The 18,722-nt window shown below is 42.8% G+C and overlaps 1 protein-coding gene across 1 annotated transcript in view; it reads right to left on the minus strand.

The window, feature by feature from the left end:
* LOC109892959 (long-chain-fatty-acid--CoA ligase 6) overlaps positions 1-18,722 on the minus strand; it is a 32,825-nt gene that overhangs the window by 10,352 nt on the left and 3,751 nt on the right. Inside the window, exons 6-14 of the mRNA XM_031826916.1 lie at positions 18,611-18,722; positions 14,305-14,337; positions 13,292-13,343; positions 10,888-10,961; positions 10,513-10,590; positions 5,586-5,720; positions 5,334-5,468; positions 4,995-5,090; positions 4,740-4,812 (exon numbers count right to left, since the gene is read on the minus strand). The exon at positions 18,611-18,722 is cut by the window's right edge and continues 67 nt beyond it. Of these exons, the coding sequence (XP_031682776.1) occupies positions 4,740-4,812; positions 4,995-5,090; positions 5,334-5,468; positions 5,586-5,720; positions 10,513-10,590; positions 10,888-10,961; positions 13,292-13,343; positions 14,305-14,337; positions 18,611-18,722 (788 nt within the window). The remainder of the gene's footprint in view (positions 1-4,739; positions 4,813-4,994; positions 5,091-5,333; positions 5,469-5,585; positions 5,721-10,512; positions 10,591-10,887; positions 10,962-13,291; positions 13,344-14,304; positions 14,338-18,610) is intronic.

Here is an 18,722-nt window from a genome sequence, read left to right on the forward strand (position 1 = left end):
ATCTGGTGTCGCCACCAGCAGCATTAAGTACTGCAGTGCATCTCCTCCTCATGGACTGCACCAGGTTTGCCAGTTCTTTCTGTGAGATGTTACCCCACTCTTCCACCAAGGCACCTGCAATTTCACCGGACATTTCTGGGGGGAATGGCCCGAGCCCTCCGATCCAACAGGTCCCAGACGTGCTCAATGGGATTGAGATCCGAGCTCATCGCTGGCCATGGCAGAACACTGACATTCCTGTCTTGCAGGAAATCATGTACAGAACGAGCAGTATGGCTGGTGTCATGCTGGAGGGTCATGTCAGGATGAGCCGCAGGAAGGGTACCACATGAGGGAGGAGGTTGTCTTCCCTGTAACGCACAGCGTTGAGTTTGCCTGCAATGACAACAAGCTCAGTCCGTCCCAGACCATGACGGACCCTCCACCTCCAAATTGGTCCCGCTCCAGAGTACAGGCCTCGGTGTAACGCTCATTCCTTCGACGATAAACGTGAATCCGACCATCACCCCTGGTGAGACAAAACCACTTTTTGCCAGTCCTGTCTGGTCCAGCGACGGTGGGTTTGTGCCCATAGGCGACGTCGTTGCCGGTGATGTCTGGTGAGGACCTGCCTTACAACAAGTCTACAAGCCCTCAGTCCAGCCTCTCTCAGCCTATTGCGGACAGTCTGACCACTGATGGAGTGATTGTGCGTTCCTGGTGTAACTTGGGCAGTTGTTGCCTTCCTGTACCTGCCCCACAGGTGTGATGTTATGATGTACCAATCCTGTACAGGTGTTGTTACACATGGTCTGCCACTGCGAGGATGATCAGCTGTCCATCCTGTCTCCCTGTAGCTCTGTCTTAGGCATCTCACAGTACGGACATTGCAATTTATTGCCCTGGCTACATTTGCAGTCCTCATGACTCCTTGCAGCATGCCTAAGGCACGTTCACACAGATGAGTAGGGACCCTGGGCATCTTTCTTTTAGTGTTTTTCAGAGTCAGTAGAAAGGCCTCTTTAGTGTCCTAAGTTTTCATAACAGTGACCTTAATTGCCTACCATCTGTAAGCTGTTAGGGTCTTAACAGGTGCATGTTCATTAGTTGTTTATGGTTCATTGAACAAGTATGGGAAACAGCATTTAAACCCTTTACAATGAAGATCTGTGAAGTTATTTGAATTTTTACAAATTATCTTTGAAAGACAGGGTCCTGAAAAAACAATGTTTCTTTTTTTGCTGAGTTTACATGGTGCCTAAGCTACACAAGAACACGTATAACCCTCTGGGCAGACCCATCATGTCAGGGATTGGGAGCCTAATTTAGAATAGCTCACTCTGTCAACCGCCTGAAACCCATTGTCTCAAATCTGCCATCTTATCTCAAAGACACCGGTGACTTTCTAAAACTATTGACTGACTGATTTGGATAACAGAACAGTGTTTCTTAGTGTCTTTTGACATTCAGTCCATGTACACCGTAATTCCTTATGAACTAGGAATTGAACGCTGTCCATTTCCTTGATATGAGAACCCAAGCCACCCTCTTCTTTCCTAGCTGAACCCATGGATGTTGATGGTCACCAAATACTACTTTAAGTTTGACGATGTCTACTTCCTGCAGTGTAGCAGGACTGCCATGGGCACAAGGATGGCAACCAACTTCACTAAACTGCACCTCGGATAAGTGGGAAAAAGTTCATTCTAAACGAGAGAGCCTGGTTGTTTGGAAATGCTACATTGATTACATGTTTGTTGTCTACAAGGGTAACCTAAACTTCCTGGTGTCCTTTCACCAATTTCTGAATTTCATTACAGGACACCTGCGAGGGAGGTCTGGACTTCCTGGACGTAGGCGTCACCAAAACCGGTACCTCCCTCATATATTCAGAACGAGCACCGACAAACAACTTCCTCCATGCTCAAAGTTAACAACATAGGGTCAGAGCTTCTGCTTCAGTCAAAGTGCATTCGACAGAAGATTACAGATTTAGAGCAAAGGGCTACAATCACACATGGTTAAACCAAGTAAACTTGTGGAAATTCCTATAGCACAGCTACTGAGCAAGTCCAAGAGCTAGATCCTCCATCCAAATGGTCACTACCTACACTGAGCAAAGTCCAGAACTCCTAGGCATCATCAAAAAAAATTGGCATATTCTCTGCTTAGACCCAGCTAAGACAATGTTGTCCGATCTGATGTCAGCCAAAGCGCAAACAAGACCAACATCCTGCCTATTCCTCCCAGCAACTACACTTGTGGCAATTGTACCCAATGCCAGTAACACCAAATGTATGATGTTTCCTGCACCCCAGATCGGATCGTGACCCCAAATTCAAAGGTACCATCAACTGCAATTCTCGCAGTGTGATCTATGTGATTTGTGAGCGCCGAAGTGCTATTCGAAGTGATGACCTCAACAGCCCAGTGTCCCTCTGTTTAAAAAAGAGAGGACACTCAGCTTGTGAGTTATTTTGGAATTGAATGAGTTAGCAAAAACAAACGCTGTTGCGACGTTGACAAACATCGACAGCCCAGAGAGATGTTCTGGATCAATCCCTTAGATACTTTAGTCCCCAGAGGTCTTAACCTAGAGAAGGACTATAGTGTGTTTTTGTTAATCCCCCCCCCCCTCTCCCCCTTAAACAAAGTGATACTTTGGCTATTGGAGCCATTTGTACTTCATATACATTCACGAGAAAAGCTCACTCGCGCACTATTGTTAGAACCAGTTAGTCCTTTTTGCTTTTGATGTTCTCCCTAGTTTTATTTAACTGTAATTGTTCCCCCCTCAAAATCTAACATTTTCTATAGTAGTGGTTTTACATCAATTATATTTACTGCAGTTGAAACATGCTCCCCTTCCAATTGTTTTACTGTTTGCTTTTCCGTATTTTACCACTAGGTGGAGACATTGACCACAGTACCCCTCACCCTGTATAGTCTGCTCTTTCGTTAGCATCACCAGTTGAAGAGTTTTCTCCCTAATTGGGAAAGAGATAACTAGTCAGTTGTACAACTGAATGCATTCAACTGAAATGTGTCTTCCTGCATTTAACCCAACCCCTCTGAATCAGAGAGGTAAGGTGGTTGCCTTAATCGACATCCAAGTCTTCGGCGCCCGGGGAGCAGTGGGTTAACTTGCTTCAGCACCACCCCCAACATCAACATATGTGAAAATTGCGCATTTCTAGGTTTTTTAGTAAAAAAGAGACACCATTTCCCAATGACATCATTGGTGAGCGTCGTGATTTTAGTAGGCATTGCCTACTGATTGGTTGATGTCATTGGAAATACTTATCTTGATCTCTTTTTTTACTACAAAATATAGAAACGTACCACTTTCACATGTTGATGTTATGGATGGGTCACGAGCTATATTACTTTACAACTTACAATATGAGCCACAACAATATTTTGTGTAAATAGGCAATACTTTGTGTCATTTGACAATCAGGCCTGCACAACAGTTGAAGTCATACGTCTATCCACACTTGCTAAACATAAAAAAAATGCATGGCACAAAAACCAAAGACCAATTCTAGGACATTTGATGATCTTGACTTGTCATTCCCCCTGACACCCCTGATTCCGTTTTGTCTGATGTCGTTTCACACATTCAGTTGTCTGATCCAAACTAACACTGAGCTAGCCCACTGATGAGGTACTGTAAGAGCACAGGGCCTTATTATGAGCGTGAACTGATTCGCTTTTTGAATAACATGATCCACTCCTGCCCTGTGAAGAAAGGACCTATCTGCTGGTAACCGCAACAGCAAGTTCTGCCTCGTGAAATAATACGAGGCAGACAGGAGAGGATTGACGTCTGCGTTCGGAAATGGCTCCCTGTTCCCTATATAGTGCACGGTTTAAAGTAGTGCACTATATAGGGAATAGGGTGCCGTTTGGGACGCACCGAGGATTTAATGGGTGGGTGTCTGGGTTCGGTGTTTCAGTTCCTTTAACAACCATTAAACCACAGGTAATGCAGCTCATTACTTTCCCAGTGTAACCTTTGGCCGTGGCTGTTTCACCGAGATAATAAAGTGTATAAGTTATCATACTGCAACTGCGAACCTGTTGTGAAACACAAAACAACAACAGGGTGCGTGGGTAAATACTGGATGTGATCCACAGGCCTTTGACCCAAATCAGGTCAGGTCTACCGACCCGTCACCCCTGTTCTCACACGTTACAGAGGGGAAATGGTTGTGGTCCTATTTGGGCGTCTGAGCAGCACGCTGCAGAAAGGTGGCCCCTGCATCCCATAGCCACAGAGCTGAAAACATAAAACCTCAACGGTTGTGTGAGGCTGAAAGCATGTCACTCTGACTAATAACACTATCTCCTGGCGGGCGATACGATAATGTGTTCCCGACACGCAGCATGTATCTCTGTGTAATTTTGTTTCCAAAACTATGTTTGTCTAGGGCCCGATTCCCTAAATAGTGCACTTCTTTTGACCAGGGCCCATAGGGCTCTGGTCAAAAGTAATGCACTATATCGGGAATAAGGTGCCATTTGGGATGCATCCCATATTACAAGGCAACCAACAAACCTTATAATATGGGATGCATCCCAAATGGCACCTTATTCCCTATATAGTGCATTACTTTTGACCAGAGCCCTTTTGACCAGAGCCCTTTTGACCAGAGCCCTACAAACGTAGTGCATATGAAGGGAGCCGTTTGGGACACACCCCTACTGTAGGCCAGTGAGCAAAAATACCAGGAGAAGAAGAGGGAAGATAAGCTAACCTGAGGTCCAGTCTCCAGGAGTGGTGAAAGTACAACCAGCAGTACACTCCGTCTGACCATACGCCTCATACACCTACAGCCAGCAAGGATAGACAGCATGTTAGGAGGATGTGATTTGTGTGGTTTTTCTGTGTGCACACATGCTCATGTGTTTGTGTATGTGTGCCTTCTTGTGTGTGTCTGTGTGGGTTTAAGCACTCATACATGTTTGTGTGTGTGTGTGTGTGTGTGTGTGTGTGTGTGTGTGTCACTCACCTGACAACCCAGTGCTGCCCTGAGAAATCCCAGTACGGTGGGGGAGGCCGGAGCAGCTCCAGTTACAATCATACGTAACCTCCCACCCAGGCTGGCCTGCCAACAGAACACAATATTATCACAACCCAAACTCCAACAACAGTGGATTCTGCCTGCCAAAGGGTCACACTGGGGACATACACAGGGCATATTCCCCCTTTATTGTCTGAACACACACACAGCACACATCTATGTATCAATCTTCACATCCGTCCGTCCATCCGTCCATCCATTCATACATCAACTGTGTCAGGCCACTCATAGGAAGGAGAGGACAAGAGGAGGAGGTGAGGTGGATACCTGTATCTTACTGAAGAATATCTTATCCCACAGGCTGTCCATGCGGATGATCCCACTGCTGACCTCTGCCCCTTTTCTCTTGGCTGCAAAGTTCAGCAGCCAGCGCTTCAATGGGGTGTTGGCCTGGCTGAAGATCTGTGGAACACACACACACACACACAGAGAGAGAAGGTGAGTTGATATAAGATATGGAGAATGAGGGGAGGTGTGTGAGTCTATGCGTGTGCATGTGTGGGTAGGTGGTTCTCTCACCTTGTCGTACATGCGGTTGAGCAACCGAGGCACCACAGGGAAGATGGTGGGCCGTAAGGCCTTCATGTCATCAGGCAGCAGGCGGATGTCACCTTGGAAAAAGCCGATCCGGCCACCATGACAATACACCACAGACTGGGGAAATAGAGAGAAAGAAGACAAAACAGTGACCGTTGATTCAAAAAGCACTTATTGCATAGAGTTGGGGAGAGTGGGGTAAGTTGAGCCAAAGGGATAAGTAGAGCCACCCTAGTTCTGAGGAAACCATACGCAAAATTAATCATTTGAGTCCGTGGAGGAAGAAACCACATGGAAAAAGTAGTAAGCAAGTTAGGACCTAAAAACATTTTCACCAAGTCAAATTAATTTATTGTGTTAGAGGTTTCATGATGCTTGTAAGTAAACCAAAGTAGATCATTTTAAGATTGTTCTATACATCAGTTGGGGTCTCTATAAGCTTCAATATGATGTCCTAAACCTAGCATGAAAGTGCATCCTTGCAGCTGTGTGGGATAATATAGTCAAAATGTTTGTCTTAGGGTAAGTTGAGACAATGGTTAAGCATATGGCAAGTTAAGAAAACTGAAGTGTTTTTTTCCCACGTGTAATGCAAGGTATTATCGCTGGGATATGAGATAACAACAGGGCCTGGCCTATGCTAAAAGTGATTAGAAAAAGTACAAAGTGTTTGTTAAACCTGTGTTCAAAGATTATAAGAATTATTAAAAGACAAAAAAAAGTGATTGTGATTGTGTTGAATTGTGTTTGGAAAATAAAGATAGACATAGTTTTAAAAAGGAAGTGGTAATATTTCATTCAGTACAGAAATGTGTAGGTGGCTTAATTTACCCAATCCTGAGGCTCAATTTACACCATATAAGCTATGTTTTCAAAACTGTAATGTTTACATGAATTCTGATGATTTCCAGGAATGCGCAACATCCTGAAATATATGTAGATGTTTTTGTTAAAAATAATATTATAAACGCAACATGCAACAATTTCATTGTATTTACTGAGTTAGTTCATATGAGGAAATCAGTAAATTTAAATAAATTCATTAGCCCCTAATCTATGGATTTCACATGACTGGGAATACAGATATGCATCTGTTGGTCACAGATACCTTTTTTAAAAAATGGGCCTCACAATGAGCCTCAGGATCTCGTTACGGTATTTCTGTGCATTCAAATTGTCATCAATAAAATGCAATTGTGTTCGTTGTCCGTAGCTTATGCCTGCCCATACCATAACCCCACGGCCACCATGGGGCACTCTGCTCGTCCACACGACGCCATAGACAGGGTTTGCAGTTGTGAGGCCGGTTGGACGTACTGCTAAATTCTCTGAAACGACGTTGGGGGGTGGCTTATGGTAGAGAAATTAACATTACATTTGGTGGCAACAGCTCTGGTGGACATTCCTGCAATCAACATGCCAATTGCATGCTCCCTCAAAACCTAATACATCTGTGGCATTGTGTTGTGTGACAAAACTGCACATTTTAGAGTGGCCTTTTATTGTCCCCAGCACAAGTTGCACCTGTGTAATGACCATGCTGTTTAATCAGATTATTGATATGCCACACCTGTCAGGTGGATGGATTATTTTTGGCAAAGGAAAGATGCTCACTAACAGCGATGTAAACAAATTTGTGCACAACATTTGAGAGAAATAAGCTTGTGCGCAAGAAACATTTCTGGGATCCTTTATTTCAGCTCATGAAACATGAAACACTTGTTTATATGTTACATGTTTATATTTTTGTTCCGTGTACAGTATATTTCCCTTGACAGGGTGATGCTGAATGTATTTATTTTTATAACATGATACTTGGTTACAGAGCAATTAAATAGAGCAATTGAATAGCCCAATGAATAGTGTGAGCATTGTGTACTTTTTTGGCCAAGTTGTTTCAGATTTGTTTATATACTTTAGAAGTACCTTTTTATCCTTCCTAAAAACCAAATGGCTGATAGTCATTTATAACCTCCTCACTCTTCTCTGTTTCTTAACAATTAGACATTTGGTTAAAAGTGGATCTGACCTAATACATGGTCATGGTTAGAAGGGATCCAGCTTTTGTCAAATATACGTCAAAAGTGGAAATGTTTAGCATTTTAGCTAACCCTAACCCCTTTTCTAACCTTAAGCTAATTATCCTAACCTGCTATGTTAATTCTCCTAACCTGCTACTCCCTTCTAGCCATGAACCTAATTCAATCCCATCTTTGGAGCATTTCCTACTTTGGAGGAAAGGCTCTGCAGGGACCGTGTTGACAGATATGATTTGCATAATAGGACTGCAGCACCCTGGCAGGTATCATAATACTGCATGTGGCATACATGTTTAAATGTTTTATTGTCACATACAGTGGGGCAAAAAAGTATTTAGTCAGCCACCAATTGTGCAAGTTCTCCAACTTAAAAAGATGAGAGAGGCCTGTAATTTTCATCAAAGGTACACTTCAACTATGACAGACAAAATGAGGAAAAAAAATCCAGAAAATCACATTGTAGCATTTTTAATGAATTTATTTGCAAATTATGGTGGAAAATAAGTATTTGGTCAATAACAACAGTTTATCTCAATACTTTGTTATATACCCTTTGTTGGCAATGACAAAGGTCAAACATTTTCTGTAAGTCGTCACAAGGTTTTCACACACTGTTGCTGGTATTTTTGCCCATTCCTCCATGCAGATCTCCTCTAAAGCAGTGATGTTTTGGGGCTGTTGCTGGGCAACACGGACTTTCAACTCCCTCCAAAGATTTTCTATGGGGTTGAGATCTGGAGACTGGCTAGGCCACTCCAGGGCCTTGAAATGTTTCTTATGAAGCCACTCCTTCGTTGCCCGGGCGGTGTGTTTGGAATCCTTGTCATGCTGAAAGACCCAGCCACGTTTCATCTTCAATGCCCTTGCTGATGGAAGGAGGTTTTCACTCAAAATCTCACGATACATGACCCCATTCATTCTTTCCTTTACACGGATCAGTCGTCCTGGTCCCTTTGCAGAAAAACAGCCCCAAAGCATGATGTTTCCACCCCCATGCTTCACAGTAGGTATGGTGTTCTTTGGATGCAACTCAGCATTCTTTGTCCTCCAAACACGACGAGTTGAGTTTTTACCAAAAAGTTATATTTTGGTTTCCTCTGACCATTTGACATTCTCCCAATCTTCTTCTGGATCATCCAAATGCTCTCTAGCAAACTTCAGACGGGCCTGGACATGTACTGGCTTAAGCAGGGGGACACGTCTGGCACTGCAGGATTTGAGTCCCTGGCGGCGTAGTGTGTTACTGATGGTAGGCTTTGTTACTTTGGTCCCAGCTCTCTGCAGGTCATTCACTAGGTCCCCCCGTGTGGTTCTGGGATTTTTGCTCACCGTTCTTGTGATCATTTTGACCCCACGAGGTGAGATCTTGCGTGGAGCCCCAGATCGAGGGAGATTATCAGTGGTCTTGTATGTCTTCCATTTCCTAATAATTGCTCCCACAGTTGATTTCTTCAAACCAAGCTGCTTACCTATTGCTGATTCAGTCTTCCCAGCCTGGTGCAGGTCTACAATTTTGTTTCTGGTGTCCTTTGGCAGCTCTTTGGTCTTGGCCATAGTGGAGTTTGGAGTGTGACTGTTTGAGGTTGTGGACAGGTGTATTTTATATTGATAACAAGTTCAAACAGGTGCCATTAATACAGGTAACGAGTGGAGGACAGAGGAGCCTCTTAAAGAAGAAGTTACAGGTCTGTGAGAGCCAGAAATCTTGCTTGTTTGTAGGTGACCAAATACTTATTTTCCACCATAATTTGCAAATAAATTCATAAAAATCCTACAATGTGATTTTCTGGATTCTTTTTTTCATTTTGTCTGTCATAGTTGAAGTGTACCTATGATGAAAATTACAGGCCTCTCTCATCTTTTTAAGTGGGAGAACTTGCACAATTGGTGGCTGACTAAATACTTTTTTGCCCCACTGTATACCGGATAGCTTGTTTTATAGGGTCAACCATAGTAGTACTTCATCCCTGGAGCAATTATGGTTAAGTGCCTAGCTCAAGTGTACATTGACAGATTTTTCACCTTGTCAGCTCTGGTATTTAATCCAGCGACCTTTTGGTTACTTGCCCAACGCTCTAAGCGCCGGGCCACCTGCTGCCCTAGGAATATCACAGCATAGGCACAGCCTACTCACGGAGTTCTACACAGAACATGAGGTGTTCCTTCTGAGGATTAACTTGTGGGTATCTGCGTTGCTGCATAGAAGTCCCACGCAATTAACAGTGTCTGGTTTTGTGTATTCTCGTGAACGTGAAGCACATGTCTGAGAGGTGGTTTCCTGTGTCTGTGTCCGCCTCTCACACGCTGACAGTAGAAGAACACGTACTGCAGTGGGACAAAACAGGCACGCTGGTTGAACACGCGTGGTTGCTTTATCCCCTCAGTACTGCAGCCGGTCCAGTGCCAGCTCTGTTGTTTTTCACATTGTAGCCAATCAAAAGAATAGGGTCGTTCCTGACTGATCCTAAATGAGTAGTTAGGGACAGGAAACACTTTGAAACCCTAGCTACAGGAAACAACACGACCAAGCTTGTGGTCCAAATAGCTCCCTATTCCCTTTGTAGTGCAATATATAACATAGGGTGCCAATTGGGACTCGAGTTTCCTGTAGCTGTGAGAAACGGATGAAATAAAGCACACACCCTTAACCGTATGAGCCAGCTTTTACAGAGGCAGCAGATAGGGTATCAGTAAAGAGCTGACTGGTTCTGGCAAAGTTAACATCCCAGATAGCAAGGTCAATTGCGGCCGAGGACCAGGGCAATTGCCAAGATCCTTCAGGTCTGGAAACGCACGCACGCACACACACACACACACCAACTATAATAATACAACTCAAAGTCTCGTATGGACTTTGTTTGGGACATTACCTCGATGAGTCTCTCAAACATGTGAGCCAAAGGCAGGAAGGAGATGAGAACATCGTCTTGGTTTGGGGATATGACTTTCTGTGGCACGCCAGACAAGCATGGGGGAGAGAAGCGGTAGTTAGACAGGTTCAGAACCACTTGTTTCCCACCACTAAACTGTCAAATATGATACGAATGAGAAACATGAATGATGCACAAAAAAATAAATACATCTGTGTCTTATTGTCCCATGTAAGATATGGGACTTGAAGCAATTTAGTGAGCCATGCCTCTAACAGAGTTACATAAATGAGAGAAAAGTACCTACTAAAGATAAATGCAAGGCAGATTTCCCCAAAGAAAGGGTCTGTGACACCATAGTCTGTTTGAACTCACATCTGTGACTTTGAGGAAGCCTGAGAAATCAGCCACTACATTCCCGTGTGTCAGCATGACCCCCTTTGGGTTTCCTACGGAGGAGGGATTCAGAAAAAACTCAATGGACTTCTCCCCTTATACCTGCTCTCAACAATGGATAGCATTAGCTCTGTCCCAAATGGTACACTATTCCCTTTATAGTGCACTACTGGTCAAAAGTAGTGCACTATATAGAGAAAAGGGTGCCGCATACAGTATCAATCCATGGAAAACAACCAAGGTAGATATACACTGAACAAAGATATTAATGCAAAATGCAACAATTTCTGAGATTTTACAGAGTTACAGTTCATATAAGAAAATCAGTCAATTGAAATAAATGAATTAGGCCCGAATCTATAGATTTCACATGACTGGGAATACAGATATGCATCTGTTGGTCAAAGATACCTTAAAAAAAGGTAGGGATGTGGATCAGAAAACCAGTCAGTATCTGGTGTGACCACTATTTGCCTCATTTAGGCGCAACACATCTCCTTCACATAGATCAAGCTGTTGATTGTGGAATGTTGTCAAACTCCTCTTCAATGGCTGTGCAAATTTGCTGGATATTGGCAGGAACTGGAATAATCTGTTGTACGCTTCAATCCAGAGCATCCCAAACATTTATTTTTTATTCTTTTTACCTTTATTTAACTAGGCAAGTCAGTTAAGAACAAATTCTTATTTTCAATGACGGCCTAGGAACAGTGGGTTTACTGCCTGTTCAGGGGCAGAACGACAGATTTGTTCCTTGTTAGCTCGGGGGTTTGAACTTGCCACCTTCCGGTTAATAGTTCAACACTCTAACCACTAGGCTACCCTGCCGCTCAATGGGTGACATGTCTGGTGAGTATGCAAGCCATGGAAAAACTGGGACATTTTAAGCTTCCAGGAATTGTGTACAGATACTTGCGACATGGGGCCTTGCATTATCATGCTGAAACATGAAATGATGGCGGCGGATGAATGCCACGACAATGGGCCTCAGGATCTCATCACGGTATCTCTGTGCATTCAAATTGCCATTGTAAAAATGCAATTGTAATTGTTGTCTGTAGCTTATGCCTGTCCATACCATAACCCTACTGCCCCCATGGGGCACTCTGTTCACAACGGCGACATCAGCAAACCACTCACTGTCTGCCATCTCCCCGGTACAATTGAAACCGGGATTCATCCGTGAAGAGGACACTTCTCCATCGTGCCAGTGGCCATTGAAGGTGAGCATTTGCCCACAGTTTGTGCGGAAATCCTTCAGTTGTGCAAACCCACAGTTTCATCAGCTGTCCGGGTGGTTGGTCTCAGACGACCCCGCAGGTAAAGAAGACGGACGTGAAGGTTCTGGGCTGGTGTGGTCACACACGGTCTGCGGTTTTCAGGCCGGTTGGATGTACTGCCAAATTCTCTAAAACGACGTTGGAGGCAGCTTATGGTAAAGAAATGAACTTTAAATTCTCTGGCAAACGCTCTGGTGGACATTTCTGAAGTCAGCATGCCAATTACATGGATGGATTATCTTAGCAAAGGACCAACGCACAATAACAGGGATGTAAACAAATGTGTGCACAAAATTTGAGAGAAATAAGATTTGTGCTTATGGAACATTTCTGGGATAATTTATTTCAGCTCATGAAACATGGGACCAACAATTTACATATTGCGTTTAGATTTCTGTTCAGTGTATATGGGGAAAACAAACAGTTAGCTATTAGCAACCTAGGGACTAACAGAACAATAATATTGTGACACCTGTTTTTTCAAATTACACATTCACTTTAAAAAAATATATGTATTTGCCATAGTGGAAAATGCCTGAGTTATACCACCCTGTAACAACTTTTGGAACACACACTCAGAGACAGACAGATAAGACTGCACCAGCAGAGACATCCACCAGGGGAAAACAGGCTTCAGGCTAATGGAAGTTACACTGAAAGACCAACAGGTGGCACTACTTCCACTACTGCAGTGGGCCGCTTCGCTGCCTGTGACTAAAGCTATGGTTACCACCCTCGTCTGGAAATACCAGGATTCTCCTAATCTTACTCCTTATTTTCTTTGTGACTGTGTTTGTGGCCAGACCGTAATAACAGGTTAAGATTTCAGACAACTCCTCTTTGATGTTTAAATGTCTTTCCCTTGGAAGCCTATCGAGGGGGGGGGGGGGGTGTGATCTCTTCCTGTTAATAATACGTCACGCTCAAAGAGAAGCAATAGACACACGTCAAGGGTTGGACTTCAATCAGGGATTGTGGATGAAGTGGGCTAAACTCTTAAGATAGTACACCACTGTGATAATAATACACATGAACACTGTTTTTAGCTGGAAAGAATAAGACACTTTGGAGTGTTAGTTTGTCTGGTGACTAGATGACCATACCTGTGGTACCACTGGTGAAGCACACAATGGACAGGTCTTCTGGTGTAGGTGGCTGTGGGGGAACAAACGTTCAGTAGTATATAGTATATAGTCTGAAGGAGATCTTTAACTCGTTGACATACCCTTTAGACAATAATCGCCATCACAATAGCCCATCTCTGGCATTTTAAGCAACCTGTGACTGTAGAGAAGACGCACGCACAGCAGAGAGAGAGATAAAGTAATAGACTCGAGTAGTATTTTCAGGGTGACTTTCTACTTTACTTGATTCATTTTCTGTTAAGGTGTCTTTACTTTTACTCGAGTCAAGTAGGACTGACAATTAGGTACTATTTCCACCATTGAAGAACACAAGCACTCCCGGGCCTCAAAGTGCTCTTTGAGATCAAAAGTACGTATTTCAAGCTGCGGTTACTACGGGAAAAGACAACCAAAGAATGTTTGCAAGACCTTACGTCTGCTGTGTGATCTCAATTCGTACATGATAGCACACATAGCTCAGTGCTCTCTATGGCAATCAAAGGAAAGCAATTGGTTTGTACTCCAAATAACAAATGTTCGATGGAGAAGAGTAAACATATTCAAATACTCTCTCTCCAAACACAAATTAGGTCAAGGCGGAAGAACTGTCACCAGGCCAGAGATATGGAGTCTGCAATATATCCAAAACAAAACATAGTCAAAACGACACTGAGGTCTTCCTGCATTCTGCCTGTGCAGAGCGCGACAGGGACAGACAATATCCATCTCAAGGCTATTCGAAGATGCTAATTTGTGTTATGTGCTGCCTAAACACAATGCTGCATCGTGCACTGTTCTCCAATGTGTGAGATTAGAGAATAATTACTGAGAGACAAGATTACAGAGAAGACCTCGATGTGAACTTTTCTCAACTAATTCATTATTTCCCTAGCTGGGCAGGTTATGACAGTGTGGATGTAACGCAGCTAATGATACAGAGATGCGTACTCAGTCAAACAATCAAACCAGACATACAGGCAGACTGCACTTACCATGGGATTTCTATGCTTCTCTCTGCCCAGTGCCTAGTTGAAAAGAAACACATCATTTTGTGTTAGATAATGACTGGAAGAATCTGAAAATACAATTTACAGCCATGATGAAGTAGAGGGGGATGGATATCTGAACAACTGTAATGTCCCAACAAAAGAGAGGCTTGCATAGTTTTACGCAAGAGTAATTTAGTTGTAAAAATGGCACCCGCAAAAACACCAGTCTCAACGTCAATGGTAAAGAGGCAACTCCCGGGATGCTGTCCTCCTAGGCAGAGTTCCTCTGTCCAGTGTCTATGTTCTTTTGCCCATCTTAATCTTTTCTTTTTATTGGCCAGTCTGAGATATGTATTTTTCTTTGCAAGCAAACTAAATGTCAGGGGTGTTTACGTTTCTATCTTTACCTGTTCTGAACCGTGATGATGTAACCTATCTTTGCCTCATATTTCTGAACAGCTGAAATAAAAAACCCTGTGGTGATTTCAACTAATATTCCCAGAAATATTTATTGAAGGCTACACAACCTTCTCTTTTGTAACGGATGTTCCAGTCGCACAAGCATGAGGAATTCCCAACACATTGCTTTGGAGCAAAAATAATCAGCTTTTTGTGTGATGATGTAGCCTAATCTATAAAAATTGTAAATAAATATAGGGGGTCGATCAGCTTTCATTTTGCAGACAGATTGTGGCTTCTATCAATGTAATTGTCTGCATAATTTCCAATCCCCCATATATATTTTTTGTCAATATTTATATTAATTTATATATATATATATATATAGTTCTGTTCTTTATTATTTTCCCCTAACCCTACCACCCCTTCCACTTCCAGCTTGTACATACCACATACATTTCATGAACAGTATATTTTATCTTTTGTTTGTTTTTAGTCCCAGCCTTCAGCTACCCTCAACCCATCCCATCTATCTCTGAAGACCATCTTGTTTTGATTTCTAGATGCCACATATATTCTTCCACTGTGCTGTGATTTTTCAGAAAAGTTCTGAACCTTTCTATTCTCATAGTGTCACACCCTGATCTGTTTCACCTGTCTTTGTGCTTGTCTCCAACCCCCTCCAGGTGTCGCCCATCTTCAAAATTATCCCCTGTGTATTTATACCTGTGTTCTCTGTTTGTCGCTGTTTGTCTGTTGCCAGTTCGTCTTGTCTTGTCAGGTCTTACCAGTGTGCTTGCCTGTCTTCCTTTTTCTAAAGTTCTGCTTCCTAGTTTTGACGGTTCTGACTATTCTGCCTGCCCTGATCCCGAGCATGCCTGCCGTCCTGTACCTGCCTGACTCTGACCTGATCACGAAACACTGCTGTCCTCTACCTGCCCTTTGCCTGCCCCGTGTTTGTGTTTGCATCTGGGTCAAATCCTGAGTCGTGATACATCGTTTCTACAGATTGTAAAATAAAGATAAACACATTTGCTAAGAGTATTATTATACTATTGATTGATTGACTATGACTTTTCAAATCAACCAGCAGTGCTATTTGCAGAGTTACACTACCGTTCAAAAGTTTGGGGTCACTTAGAAATGTCCTTGTTTTTAAAAGAAAATACTTTTTTTTGTCCATTAAAATAACATCAAATTGATCAGAAATACAGTGTAGACATTGTTAATCTTGTAAATGACTTTTGTAGCTGGAAACGGACGATTTTTGATGGAATATCTACATAGGCGTACAGAGGGTCATTATCAGCAGCCATCACTCCTGTGTTCCAATGGCACGTTGTGTTAGCTAATCCAAGTTCATCACTTTAAAAGGCTAATTAATCATTGTGCAATTATGTTAGCACAGCTTGAAAACTGTTTTCCTGATTACAGAAGCAATAAAACTGGCCTTCTTGAGACTAGTTGAGTATCTGGAGCATCAGCTTTTGTGGGTTCGATTACAGGCTCAAAATGGCCAGAAACAAAGAACTTTCTTATGAAACTCATCAGTCTATTCTTGTTCTGAGAAATGAGGGCTATTCCATGTGAGAAATTGCCAAGAAACTGAAGATCTCGTACAACGCTGTGTACTACTCCCTTCACAGAACAGCGCAAACTGGCCCTAACCAGAATAGAAAGAGGAGTGGGAGGCCCCTGTGCACAACTGAGTAAGAGAACAAGTACATTAGAGTGTCTAGTTTGAGAAACAGACGCCTCACAAATCCTCAACTGGCAGCTTCATTAAATAGTACCTGCAAAACACCTGTCTCAACATCAACAGTGAAGAGGCGACTCTGGGATGCTGGCCTTCAAGGTGGAGTTCCTCTGTCCAGTGTCTGTGTTCTTTTACCCATCTTAATCTTTACTTTTTATTGGCCAGTCTGAGATATGGCTTGTCTTTGCAACTCTGCCTAGAAGGCCAGAATCCCGGAGTCGCCTCTTCACTGTTAGGTGTAGGCAGGGTTATAATTAAATAAGTAAACTGGGCTATGACTAAATAGTTAATCCGGGTGATTTTTCCACAAATAGACTTTCTCTTAAAATGTATTGCAGTGAGACTATTTATTTATTTTGGGATATGAAATCCAAGTATGTCCACTTCACCGTCGGAACATTTTATTGGTACACAGTAATATAAAAGTTGTTGTTGTCTTTTAGATCCAATATGTAATATACTGTGCACTTATCATCATTCGGTTTTAATCCAGAGAGATTAGAAAAAATATCTAGATCCTCTATGAGGCTGTGCAGGGATCCAAATTGTGGATTTAAAAGAAAACATGAATCGTCATCGTACAATGACACATTTGTTTTTAAGCCCTGGATTTCTAGCCCCTAGATATTATTGCTGGATTTTAATAGCTAACATTTCGATGGCCATAATAAACAGATATGCCAAAAGTGGACAACCTTGTTTCACTCCTCTTGACAATGTAAAACCTTCTGAGAAAGTACTTTCTCATAACTTTAACCCATTGTACGAAATTAAATTCCAATTGTACTTTATCAAAGGGATTTTCAAAGTCATCTATGAATACCAGGTCTGGTTTCCCAGATTTTTCATAGTGTTCCTTTGTTTCCTGTACTTGTCTTATATTATCTCCAATTTAATGTCCATGTAAAAAACCTGTCTGAATAGGATGAATAATATCTGACAATACCTTTGTAATTCTACACGTTATGCATTTTGCTAGGCTTTGAAGTGTAAGGTCTCTCTAGTTTTTTTAGGCGGACTGGATCTTTATATTTACCACCTGGGTCCTGTTTCAGTAATAGTGAAATCAGATCTTCTTGCTGAGTATCTGATAGTCTACAATTTTTGTAGGAGTGGTTAAAACACTCCGGACCTTTGAGTACATCGAAAAATATTTGCTGTACCTCAACTGGTATGCCATCCAGCCCTGGAGTTTTCCCGGACTTGAAGACTTTAATTGCATCTAGAAGTTCTTCCTCTGTAATTAGGCCTTCACTTGACTCTTTCTGTACGGCTGTTAATTTTACACTATTAATGGAAAAAAAATCCTTACAATTAACTTCAGTTAGTGGAGATGGAGGAGACTGAAATGAAAACATATGCTTAAAGCACTTTGCCCCCTCTTTCAAAATATAGTTTGGTGAATCATATTTATATTCTTAGGCTAATCTTTATAGTTGCTGCCATATTTTAGCCACTAGCCAGTTCCTGTAAAAACGAATGTAACTCCCAAATTGAGTTTTGCATTGGGGAAAAAACCACATATAGGCACTACTAATTGCTATTTTGCTTCTCAATGATCATGCAAGTACCGCACGGGTAGGCTACCTAGCTGTTCCACCTCTGGGCAGCCTAACGTTCTAGGCAGCCCGAGCATGTGTATCCAGACCGGGAAACAGAGTCTGATAATGGGCGACCTTGTTTTGCATCGCCTGGCACCGGGTGAGGTATTATTCCTCACATCGTTTGTCAACTACTACTTTCGGCTGCCTACTATTTTCCAGGATAACCTTCATAATTATGCTGTCATATCGTAGCGAGTTGTTGCTTTAGTGTACAAGATAAAGTTTCCCCCTTCATGTCAAGGAGGTGGAAGCAGCAGCCGAGTAGTGGGAACACTGAGCAGATGCCAAGTAGGCAGCAGAGTGGGTAGTAGCTAGGTAAAGAAAAAAATACTGCACCTGCGCAGAAATCTGTATCAATAGCCACAAAATCCAGAACTGTAGCCACTCCGTAAAGTATATTACCTGGGCTGAGTCCCCTCTCCCTCCCCACCTGAGGTCTCTTCCTCCCATCTCCATCTGCCCCTACTCTCCCCACTCCCTCCCTCCTCTCTCCCTAACCTCTTGCACTACTCCCCCACCCCCCCTGCCCCCTTACACTCTCCCTATGTACCTCAACGTCTTGCATGGACTGGACGATGACCCCGCAGCCTTCCCCCTGCTCCAGCAGTGCAGGGTCAAAGGGGTCCATGAGGATGATCCTCTTCAGCCCGGGGGTTTCCTGC

The sequence above is a fragment of the Oncorhynchus kisutch genome, linkage group LG6 (genome assembly GCF_002021735.2).
Source record: "Oncorhynchus kisutch isolate 150728-3 linkage group LG6, Okis_V2, whole genome shotgun sequence".
NCBI classification, from domain to species: Eukaryota; Metazoa; Chordata; class Actinopteri; order Salmoniformes; family Salmonidae; genus Oncorhynchus; species Oncorhynchus kisutch.